The 11,846-nt window shown below is 42.6% G+C and overlaps 1 protein-coding gene across 1 annotated transcript; it reads right to left on the bottom strand.

The window, feature by feature from the left end:
* Positions 1–721: 721 nt before the first annotated feature.
* Positions 722–10,919, bottom strand: rep15 (RAB15 effector protein). The gene is made up of 2 exons (XM_041196833.1): positions 10,838–10,919; positions 722–2,997 (listed from the first exon to the last, which is right to left on the bottom strand). Exon 2 carries the CDS (start codon positions 2,953–2,955, stop codon positions 2,242–2,244), a length of 714 nt encoding a protein of 237 aa, XP_041052767.1. The 5' UTR covers positions 2,956–2,997; positions 10,838–10,919; the 3' UTR covers positions 722–2,241.
* Positions 10,920–11,846: the final 927 nt, after the last annotated feature.

The following is an 11,846-nucleotide window of genomic DNA, read 5'->3' as shown; positions in this document are numbered from 1 at the left end:
GGAACGAAGGCAGAAAATGCTGGGCAAAATCTCAACAGGCCAGCAGCATCCATGGCGAGAAGGAAGTAGGGCTCATGACTCAGACTGATGCCTCTTCGTCACAACACACACGATATTGCCCAGTGCCCAGTGAATGTTCTAGTAAGTTAACCAGCCAAAGCATATTATTGCCCTTGAGGGAGCTCTCCTTAGAGCAGAGAAGGTCAAGGGGAGATTTGGTGGAGGTGTTCAAAATTATGAAGAGTTTTGATAGGTTTAATAAGGAGGAACTGTTTCCAGTAGTGGGACGGATGGTTCCTCCTCAACTATATATCCAACTCCCTTTCAGGCAAAGCATTCCAGATCACAACAACTAATTGTATTAAAAAAATTCCTCATGTTGTCTTTGGTTCCTTTGCCAATTATTTTAAATCTGGGTCCTTCAATTATTGAGTCTCCTGCCACTGGAAACAGTTCCTCCCTATTTACTCTATCAAAATCTTTCATGATTTTGAACACCTCAATCTCAACTTTAACCTTTTCTAAGGAGAACAACCATAGCTTTTCCAGTAGCATCTTAACAAGTGAGAATGGAAGTTCTTTTGTGTTTTGCTTTGAACGGGATTAGAAATGGGATTTGAGTAGGTAGCTCTAGTTGATGAGACAGCACCAGTTTGCCTGGCTGAATGGTCTGTAATTTCTACGATAATTGTTTGGTATTATAATTCAACGCACAAATTTATTTGGTTTATTAATCCTTTAATGCCTGCTCATGCACTCAATGAAGTACAACAGACTCATGGCAAAGCATTTGTTAAAAGCAGCTTTCAAATGCCTCAATTACTCTCAGAGTTCGATTTTTATCTTTACACTGTAGATGGTAATCTGGTGTAGTGAATCATCCACCCTGTATAGAGACTGCTGATATGTATTGGTTTCACAGGATTGAGTCTCAAGCAGGCTTTATAGAAGCTAGGTGATCTGTTTTACTAGATTACATCCCATGTAGTAAAGATGAAATTCTGCCCCTCAATGCATGTGACGGCACTGACCATTTAGTATCCTACACATCAACTCAGTGACAGCAGTGTGTACCATCTAAAAGATGCACTGCAGCAACTTGCCAAGACTCCTTCGACAGCACCTTCCAAAACTGTGAGGTCTGCCGCCTATAGGGCAAAAAGGGCAGCAGGGATATAGGAAAACCATTACCAAAGTAGAATACAAGAAGACTGAAAAATCAGAAGGAGAACCTTTAAAACTTCTTCAATCATTAATTCATAATTTACCTTTGGGTCTCTGTAGAGATCAAGATTTCTAGATGTCCTAAAACCTCTTTGTGCATACTTAGGGTATAAATGTTTTCGCTCTTTGAAAGAATGATCCAGTTAGTTCCACTATAGCCTGCTCTTTCCCCCATGGCCCTGCATCATTTCTCCCCTTGAAGTATTTGTCCAATTCCTTTTTGAAAGTGACTACTTAATCTTTTTCCACTGCCCAGGGTAATGAGGAAGACCATTCAGCCCATCTGTTACTTCTGACTCCCAATTGCTTGACACTTGCTGTCATTCGATGACCTACATATTTACAAACTCTGAAAACAAAGCACATGTCAATGAAAGTTCTCCTTGAGCAGAGAAAACTAAGAGAAGATTCAATAGAGTTGTTTAAAATCATGCTTTAGATGGAATAAGTAATGAGAAACTGTTTCCAGTGGCTGAAGTGTCGATGACTGGAGGACATGATTTAAGCTTACTGGCAAAAGAACCAGAGTCAAACTGAGGAAAACTTATGCAATAAGTGGTTGGGATTTGGAATGCATTGCCTGATAGGTGATGGATGCTCTTTCAATAGCAGCCTTCAAAAGGGCAATTGGATAATTACTTGAAGGCAGAATGCCTCCAGGGATATTGGGGAACGAGCCTATGATTGGGACTAACTGGACTGCTCTTTGAAAGAGCCAACATAGACCCAATGGGCTGAATAGCCTCTTTCTTCCCTATACTAGCCTAGGATTCTACAACTTCTAAATACAATGAGACTGAAGAATAAATGCTGATCTAGTTGACTGAAGCTAATCAGATGTGAAATCCACTCAGATGGAAAGCGGTTTCTTAGAAGCAGTGAAACGTCAAGTTGAAAAGGAATATTCAGTTTCCTCCAGTGACAAAGCTAAGGTTTGCCTGGTTGCAAAGTTGAACTCAAAGTTTCTTGGTGACCTGCATCGTATTGGAACCCATTCAGAGTGCGTCCTAGTGTAGTTTATTGAGTAAACTTGACACAGACTGGCTTCAAGTTCTCTGGCACACCTTCTTTCTGAAGGATCAGCTCCAACATTCTTCCTGGAGTGACAAAGGTCTTGGCTTTCTCAATACAATCCAGCAGGAAAGCGTTGTCAACCTCTAGGCCATATCCTAAGTGCATGTGGAAGTCATTGCTCAGGACTCCACAGATGGACTTCGGGTCGCCCTTGAGCCCAAAGAAAAGAAAGAGCCCATAACAGTCTTTTCCAATGGATGAACAGAAGTCGCTGATTTTCTCAGGGTGGGTCTTGTTCATCGATGCTTGTCTTGCCAGCTTCATGGACTCAGTGGGTTGATATCTCTTCTCCATTGCCACGGCCTCTTTGCTCTCCATGTGAATGACCTGCACTGCAATCTGCACCTTGGGGTTTTTGGAAGGCATGTCCTGCACCGCCCAAACCCAATTTGTCCCCAAAAGGATGGTTTGCTCTTCAGTCAGCTTTGTACAACTGATCGATTCAGTCAGCTTACACTGAATGCTTCGGTCAATGTAGGTCATCAGGAAAATATCTGTCAGCATCGAATTATTTATCATCAGTTTAGACTTGGGATCCTTGAATCCAATGTATTCTTTGGTTCTTTGGGAAGCAAAGATGACGCTTTGATTGAATTGTTGAACAACATTATATTTTTCTGGTATTTTCAGGAGATCCTTTATCATGTTAGATGTCATACTTGGTTTAGAGTTAATTTTCTTCAACTAAATTTCAGTTTCCTGGAAAAAAACAAAACCAAGATAAACACATTTAATAATAAACAAAGCAACCTGTGTAGTGTTACCTAATTACCTGCGTTTAAATTTGAAAAAAATTGGATGGAGATCTACCACAAAAAAAAGCAGCCCAATTGATCGGCCCCCTCCATCCACCACCTTAAACATCATTCCCACCAGTGCACAGAGTCAGCAGTGTGTACCATCTACAAGATGCACTGCAGCAACTTGGCAAGGCTCCTTGAACAGTAATTCTGAATCCATGCCCTCTACTACATACAGCGACAAGGGCAGCAGGTGCACGGCAACACCATCACCTCGTAAGTTCCCTTCCAAGTCACACACCACCCTGACTTGGAACTAGTTTATTGTTCTTTCACTGTTGCTGGGTCAAAAGTCCTGGAACTTCCTCCCTTGCAGCACTGTGGGTGTTCTTGCACTACATGACCGTAGCGATTCAAGAAGGCAACTCACCACTAGCTTTTGAAGGGGCAACTAGGAACAGACAAAAATGGTGGCCTTGGAGTGATGCCCACATCCTGAGAATTGATGAAAAGGATATGCACATTCATCAGCCAGGAACAATTTGTGCAATGATTCAAAGTCATGAGAGGGCCCAAAGTTGTGCGAACAGATGCAAAGCTGGAGAATTTTATACAATAGGGTGTGGAGAAATTAGAAGGTAAGGATAAGGTTATTACATTTAATTTTTGGGGGTCAGGAAAAGAAAGATTTGCATTTCTATGGCACCTTTCATGACCTCAAGACATCCTAAGACTCTTTATAGCCAACGAAACACCTTTTTGAATTTTAAAGTAGGAAATGTGGCAGCCAAAGTGACGAGATTATAAAGAGACAATGTGTTTTGGTGATTTTGGTTGAGGCATAAATATTGGCCCAGGACACCAGGGATAATTCCCCTGTTTTTCTTTGAAATAATGTCCTGGGATCTTTTACATCCACCCAAGAGACGGTGCCTCATTTTAATGACCCAAGGGAAAGATGCCAACTTTGACAATGCAACACTTCAGTATTGGCATTGGAGCACCGGCCTTGATCATATTCTCAAGTCTCTGGAGTGAGGCTTAGAACACACAATCCGTCAGGCTCAGAGGCAAGTGCACTACCCACTGAGCCACAGCTGACACAGAAAATGCTGGACAGCAAGATATACCTACATTTTTTTAGGGCAGCTTTCCAATGCGTAAGATGATGATTTGCACTGTGGTGGTCAAAGCTGTGATAAGCATTATCTGTTGTGGCTCTGAAGGCCCACTCTGGCATGGTACACTCTGCCACATTTGCTGTAGATGAAGACAGTGGGCTGAGAAGGTGCATAATTTGCTGGCCCGTTTTCTTGCGGCCCTCTTCTCAGCCAGCTGAACTTTTCAGTTCTGTTCACTTCTTTCAATGCCCTTCCAAACAGTCAGCCTCCAGAGTTCACGGCCATCAGCGACTGTCTCCCAGTTGTCAGTGTCAATGTCCACCATCTTCATATCTCGCTTGCAGAGGTATGGACACCCAGGAAGTCATGACCCAGTGGCCAGTTCACCATAGAGAAGGTCTTTGGGTATACGGCTGTCACCCATCCGCTGAACATGGTGAAGCCAGCGTACATGTCATTGGCACAGCAATGTGTATGCTGATGGAATTAGCACATTGCAGGAGACCTTGTCCTGCCAAGAGATGCTGAGGATATGTCTGAAACAACAAAGGTGGAACCCGTTCATCTTTTCCTCCTGCCTATCATATGTTATCCAGGTCTCATCGCTGTAGTGGAGCATGCTCAGGGCGCAGGCTTGGTAGACTCACATTTTTGTGTTTTCTCAGATTGCTGTTGTTCCATACTCTTGTTACTCAGCTTGGAGATAACAGCTGCAGCTTTTGTGGGCATTTCAGCACCGAGTGACAGGTTGCTGATGATTGTAGAGCCTATATACGTTATTGATATCAACAACCTCCAGTGTTACATTTTCAATGTTGATGTATGATGGTATGGCAACATCCTGGACCTTGACATTTGTCTTCCTGATGCTGATGGCCAAACCAAACTCTTTACAAGTGTGGGAGAGTCTGTCTATTTGTGCTGAGCATGTTCCTCAGTATGGAATGCTGGTGCGGTATCGTCAGCATAGAGCACCTCTCTGATGATGACTTGGTACTTCTTTGACTTGGATCTCAGGTGAGCAAGGCTGAACAACTTTCTGTCAGTTCTGGTATGTAAGTGAAAGCCCTCCCTGTGGGTGACCTGAAGGCATATGACCTCAGCAAAGAGAAGAATATACTGAAGAGTGTAGGTGCCAGAACACAACCCTGTTTGATCCTACTGTGGATTTCAAAGGGTTCTGATGTTGCCCCTCACAGTTGACCTTACCATCATGTTGTTATGAAAAGAAGCGATCACATTGAGCAGCTTCAGCGGGCAGCCAGTTTTCTCCAGCTTAAATAGACTGACTGTGCTCAAATGGTCAAATGCCTTGGTGAGATTGATGAAGGCAATATGTAGTGGTCGCCTTTGTTCATGGCATTTCTTTTGTAGCTGCCGGACTGAGAAGATCATGTCAATTGTAGGTCTCCCAGTTCTGAAACCACACTGGGTTTCAGGATAGATGTTTTCAGTCAAGATCTGCAGCCTGACAAGGAAATATGAGCAATTATTTTTCCAATGATGCTCAGCAGGGAGCTGCCTCGATAGTTGTTGCAATCAATGTGGTTACTCTTATTTTTGTATAGGCTCACAGCCTTTGCATCATGAATATCCTGGGCTACTTCCTATCCCTTCAGCAGAGATTGAGAGGTTTGTGCAAATGCTGGTTTCCCATGCTTGATGAGTTTAGGTGGAGTGGCATCAGCACCTGGAACTTTGCCCATGACAAATGAGTCAGTAGTTTTGTTAAGCTCATCAACTGTGGGTTTGATATCTGCCATGACAGCCAGGCTTTCTGTGATGTCCAGAGCTTCCTCAGTGACAGTGTTCTCCCTAGAGTACAGCTCAAAATAGTGTTCCACCTATCTCTCCAAATGTTTATTGCAGTCATTGATGACCTTCCTTGCCTTTGCTTTCAAAAGAGCCATTGGACCTGTTGCCTTTTTGATCCCTTCATACATGACCCTAGCATTACCTGTACCAAAGGACATTAGAATATTCTGGCAATGTTGTAACCAGTAGTCATTGGCAAACTGCCCAGCAGTGTATTCTATGTTACTTTGAGTGGTTCTCAGTGGAGTCAGAATCTTCTCACTTGAATCTCTCTTGTAATTAATGAGAGTGGACTGCTTGGCCACCATTAGGTTTCATCACAGTGATGTTAGCCTTGAACAAGTCAGTACTGCTCTGCCCTTGCTTCCCATATGTTGATAGCATGGTATTGTTAGATGGTGTCTCGAAGTATGTCCCATTTTGTTTCTGCACTGTGTGGGGAAGCTGGAGAGTGCCTGTTTTATTGAGCTGAGGAACAGATAGTTTTTATCTGGGTAGTCAGTATGGCTGATGTAGATATGAGAACGATGTTTCTGCTTTGAATGAAAAAGCATCAAAGGTTGCATCTTAACTATGCTGCACACCAAGGAGTGATCTGTATCACAGTCAGTGCTGTGGTAGCTGTGTGTGTTGAGAATGCTGTTCAGAGAGTCATGTCTGGTGATGATTAGATCCTTTTGGTACCAATGCCGATTTCAGATGTCTCTAGGACACCTTGTGGCATGGTTTGTTCTGAAAGGAAGTGTTGGTTACACAACACTCATGGTAGCGGCAAAGCTTAATGGTCTCTGTCCGTTCTCATTTATCTTTCCCAGGCTATGATGTCTGAGCCAGGAGGTCCAAGCCTCATGGTCTGCACCATGGATTTCACTCTTGCATTGAAATCCCCTGTACGTAAAGATGTTCTGACTTAGGGATTCTGCTGATAGCAGTGTTATGCTCCTCATAAAATTAGTCTTTCACTTCTGTAGTGGAACGCAGTGTGAGAGCATAGGTACTCATGAGATTAACTGTTTGAGTTTAGAGGCAAATGGAAAGAACACATTCATAATCATTTGTGGGGTGTTCTATGATCAAGAATAGTGAGTTCTTTACAGTGAAGCCTATACCTTGCTCACTTGCCCTTCTGAACTCTTCCACTGCCAGATGAATGTGTAATAATTTTCTGTCAGAGATCCATTCTTGGCGAGCTGGTCTCTTGTAGGGTTGGTATGTCAATGTTCAGTCTATCAAGTTCCATGTTGATCACAGCTATCTTTCACACATTATTGTGTCTGTCGATCCTGTGCACAGGGTTCTGATGTTCCAGCTTGCCAAACAGGGAGTTGGCATCGCTTTTCTTTTCATTCGTTTTGTTTGTTTGTCTGGCGTGATGGATTCTGTCCGCTTGTTGAGCAGAGACTCTAAGCTCCAAGCACCTATTGAAGAAGGTGGGGTGACCAGAATTGAGATGTGCAGTGACTGACCAGATGGTCCTCCAATAGTCAGAGATGACTCGTAGCACCCGTTCCCTACATCATTCGAGTTATGCTTATCACTCATAACTGCCATTTCCCTGCAGCAAAATTTGGGTGTTCTCTCCAGGGCAGAAGCCTGGGAAATATTTATAGAGACCCTGGGCTATCCAAACATCAGGTTGAGTCCAAAGGAATGTAAAGCACCACGTTTGACACTGGCTTGGTTACAGAAGTGGTAAGATGACATATTTAGACATCAGTCTGCCTTTGGGCTCCACTCCAGATTTTTTTTGTCAGGGTTTACTCCCTTAGCCTTCAACTCTCCCAAGGCATCCACAAGACTATTTGCCCATATCTGGGAGTTTGGTTCATTAATGCCAGGGTGTGTCCACTTGCTGGTGAGCCTGTACACTGCATGTCTGGGTGGGGGGGGTGCAAACCTCCTCGGGGTTCCTTTGAAGCTTTAGCCTGGTGCCATGAGGGACCCAGTTTCTGTGTGTCTCCACGAGGAGGCACAGCTGAGAACTTGCTGATGGAGAGGCTGTGTACTGACAGGGACAGAATTACACATTTAGCTCTCTTTTTTGCATTGCTGTGCCAGCAGTATAGGTGGAAAGTGAGAAACAAAGTACCACACAAAAGCAAGAAACATGTTAACTCTCCTCCTCCACATATTAGACTCATCATATCCACCTATTGGACACACTTTATCTATTTACAATCAGCAGAACCAGTGACTGAATAAGTCAAGCTCCATCTTTGTTTACCTGGGGTCCTTTTGCTTTATCTTTGGGGAGAGTGATTCCATTCATTTATAATTGGGTCCAGTGCTTTACAGTGACCACCTACTAGCCATTATATTCTATAATTTCATTGATTGCTCTGTGAAAACTATAAATCAGTGGCTTTAATTTTTAGAAGCTACAGGTTATATGTTCCCCTCAATATAATAAGCATTAACAGCTGTGAAGAAAGGCTCCCAGTAAAATTGGTGAGTACATGCTTTGGAATTCAATTATTTCATACTATGAGATGAAGGTGCATGAGATACAGCCTTTATATTACATTAATTATACAACATTATAAAGGGACATAAGAGCAGGAGGAGGGCATTCAATCTCTCAGGCTTATATTGCAGCATTGAATGAGATCAAGGCTGATTCGAATCCTAAATCCATTACATTATAATCTATGAATATTATGTTACATGGGGCAGGATTTTTCCCTTGGCAGGTGTGCTCGACAGGGAGTGGGCACGGGGGTGGGGTAGGGGGGGTTGGGGAGTCGGAGAGGGGGTATTGGGGGTAGTGGGGGGGGTTAGCGAAGTGGGCCAAGTGCGTGAGAAAGAGCTCTTCAATCTCCCTGAGGCATGGAGCTGCGTCGGGGAGCTTGAAGGGCTGTGTAAAAAAAAATGAAGAGAATAAAAATTTGATAACATATGTCCCCTCATGTGACTCTGTCACATGAGCTGGGACATGTTTTTAATTCAAAAATAAAGTTTTTATGTGATGCTTATTTGCTTTAGGAAACCTCATCCCACCTGTGGATGAGATTCCCTAAAAAACGTAAAGGCCGCTTGGCCTTTTCGCCTGCCCGCCAACCGTAAGGTTAGACGGGCAGCGTAAATTTGAATTTAGATTGTTAATGGCCTTTTAATTGTCGGGGGGTGCGCAGCCGACTCCGGCGTGCACCTGGCAAACAAAATATCGTGAGACTGCGAGATGATGTCATCACGCGTCATTTTAAGCTCAGGCATGGTGGGTGCGCGCCCGCACGCCGAGCATAATATTCTGCCCATGATATATGATATTATACCAATAGGTTAAGTGCACTTCAAAAGGTTCTAAACTGCGTGAAGTGTCTTGATATGTTCTGGAGTGAGTCCCGGTGTAACTAAGAATGATCTATCTGTATGTAATGTCAACATCATGCATAGAAATATCCAAATGGTAAGAGAAAAAGAAATTCATCCTTTTTATGTCTTTTTTTTCCACCAGTCAATGTAAATTTAACATGAGCAGCACCACAAAACATGTACTAAAATATGCCTTCTCCAATGGTAAAACATCCACCTTTCCTTGACCCATGTCACCTAAGATCAGCTATCCCTCTGACCTAACACTTTGGCAACACCTTAATGGAACATTGCACACAGCCTGTGCTAAAATACATTTGTTTCTTGTTCCCAAAGCTGTAAGCACTGTAAGTTCCGCCTCCCTTAATCTTGTAATCTCTCCCCACCCTACAACTGCAAACTCCTCCAGTTTTACATTGACTCTCAAATCTTTCAGTTCTTGATTGTTGCATCTCCTCTTTCCACCCCACATCTGATGCTACCTGAGCCTGGGACTCTGTAAAATCCCCCTCTAAACCTCTTCACCCATAACAACCTTCTTGAAACCTTATCTCCCAGTCACTTCTCCTCACCCTTGCATCCATGGCTTAATGTCCATTTGTTTGATTTCTATTCCCCAACTGTGGTTCTGTAAACCAATTGGGTCATTTTCCTTGTAAAAGGCACAATGTGAAATGCGTGGTTGAGTCCAAGTGATTCTATTTTAGGGAGCAATTTTAACTTAACCTTCCTGTCAGGAGGCAGATGAGATCAGAGGCAAAGCTGATTTCTCAACCCAATCTCATTTCACTTCCCTAGAAGTTGGTGTGTTTGAAAATCGATGCTTTTTCTAACTTATGATTTAGGTTACAGTATCCATCTTAGTTCCAGAATCCATATCAATCAAGTGTCAAAAGCTCTCAAACACCTTGCACTAAGTGAATCCCCAGCCGCAGTTCAGTGTGTACCACACTTGACTCTGAATAAGGTGGTTGTCAGTTTGAGACCCATTCTAGAGAGCCACACTGACACCCCAGTGCAATACTAAGGGAAGTGCTGTACTGTCGATGATATCATCTTTTAGATGAGATGTTAAACTTCAGGCCTCATCTGCCCTCGCAAGTGGATATAAAAATTACAGTAGCACTATCTGAAGACCAGAGGAACTCTTCCCTGTATGCTGACCACTACTTATCCCTTAACCTCAATATCACAATGATTATTTGGTTGTCATCATATTGCTGTTTGTGGGGGCTTTCTGTGCATAAATTGTCCGCTGCGTTTCTACTATTGCAACAATGACCACACCTCAAAAGAAGTACTTCATTGGTTGTAAAGTGCTTTGGTATGTTGTGAAAAATGTAAGTTATTTTGCTCTGGTACCTTTCATAGGGTTATACAGTTATTGTTTGCAAATTGCAGAAGTTACACTTAAACAGTAAACACTAAATTATTCAAACAGGATGGTCCTTTTGTAATTGTTAACCATTTTAATCTTCTGTTGCTCTTGCAAAGTCTCAGAGATAGACTTGCATTTCATAGTTATTTAATCCAAAAGCATGTTCTACTTACCAAGCTGTTTCAAGGCAGTCTATGGTCGGAGCTACTCGTGTGCTAATGCAGTCTGCAGTTTAATCACTGTGTTATCTACTCTTATGTTTTACATGGATTCAGTTCCTCAGCTTTTAAACAAATAGCACCAGCATTTCAGAAACTGACTGTAGGGTGAGCCAACCCCAGGTACAAATCTCACATTTTGTCTTGCAAATACAGGCATTTTTGATAATAACATCGCTGGATGTCAGCTGATTATTGCTTTGCAAACTAATTAAAGAATGACATCACAAATTGGGATGCAAAGTAATCACAAAAAGAATCTGCTATACTAGTGCTTACAGTTAACCTGCCATAAATCCAAGAGAGGCAAGTTGAAAATGGTTATATTGAAAATGTGAAATAGAAGCTGAAGATGCTGTAAGATCTCTGCTTTCTCCAATTCTGACCTCTTGAGCATCCATGATTGCAATCATTACAGCGTTGGCAGTTCTGCCTTTAGCTGCCTCGGTGCTATGCTCTGCAATTCCCTTACAAAACCTTTTTACATCTTTTTCCTTCTTTAAGACATTCCTTAGAATCTACCTCTTTGACCAAAATTTTGGCCATCCCCTTTTGTGGCTTGCTGTCCAAGTATACTCCTCTTAAACAACTTGGAATGCTTTACTATGTTAAAAGCGCTAAATAAAGATTCTTTTTCAAGTCTGCCGTCATTATTCCTTTTCTCCAAAAAACCTTTGACCCTCTATCCCTGTAAACTACCATCCTACCTCCAACCTCTCTTTCCTCTCCAAAGTCCTTGGACGTGTTGTCCTGTCAAATCCATGGTCATCTTTCTTGCAACCTCACGTTTGAATCCCTTGAGTCAAGTCTCTGCCCCTGCCACAGTGCCAAAATGGCTCTTATCAAAGTTACATATGGCATCCTATGCGACTGTGACAAAAGTAAACTTTCCCTCCTTGTCAAATCTTCCTCCACAATGAGCTTGCAGCCATTTTTAATGATTTCTTAAGTCTTCAGAGGGCTC

This window comes from Carcharodon carcharias, chromosome 10, assembly GCF_017639515.1.
Source record: "Carcharodon carcharias isolate sCarCar2 chromosome 10, sCarCar2.pri, whole genome shotgun sequence".
NCBI lineage: Eukaryota > Metazoa > Chordata > Chondrichthyes > Lamniformes > Lamnidae > Carcharodon > Carcharodon carcharias.
Note: the sequence above shows the minus strand (reverse complement) of the source record. Positions and strands in the feature narration are given on the sequence as shown.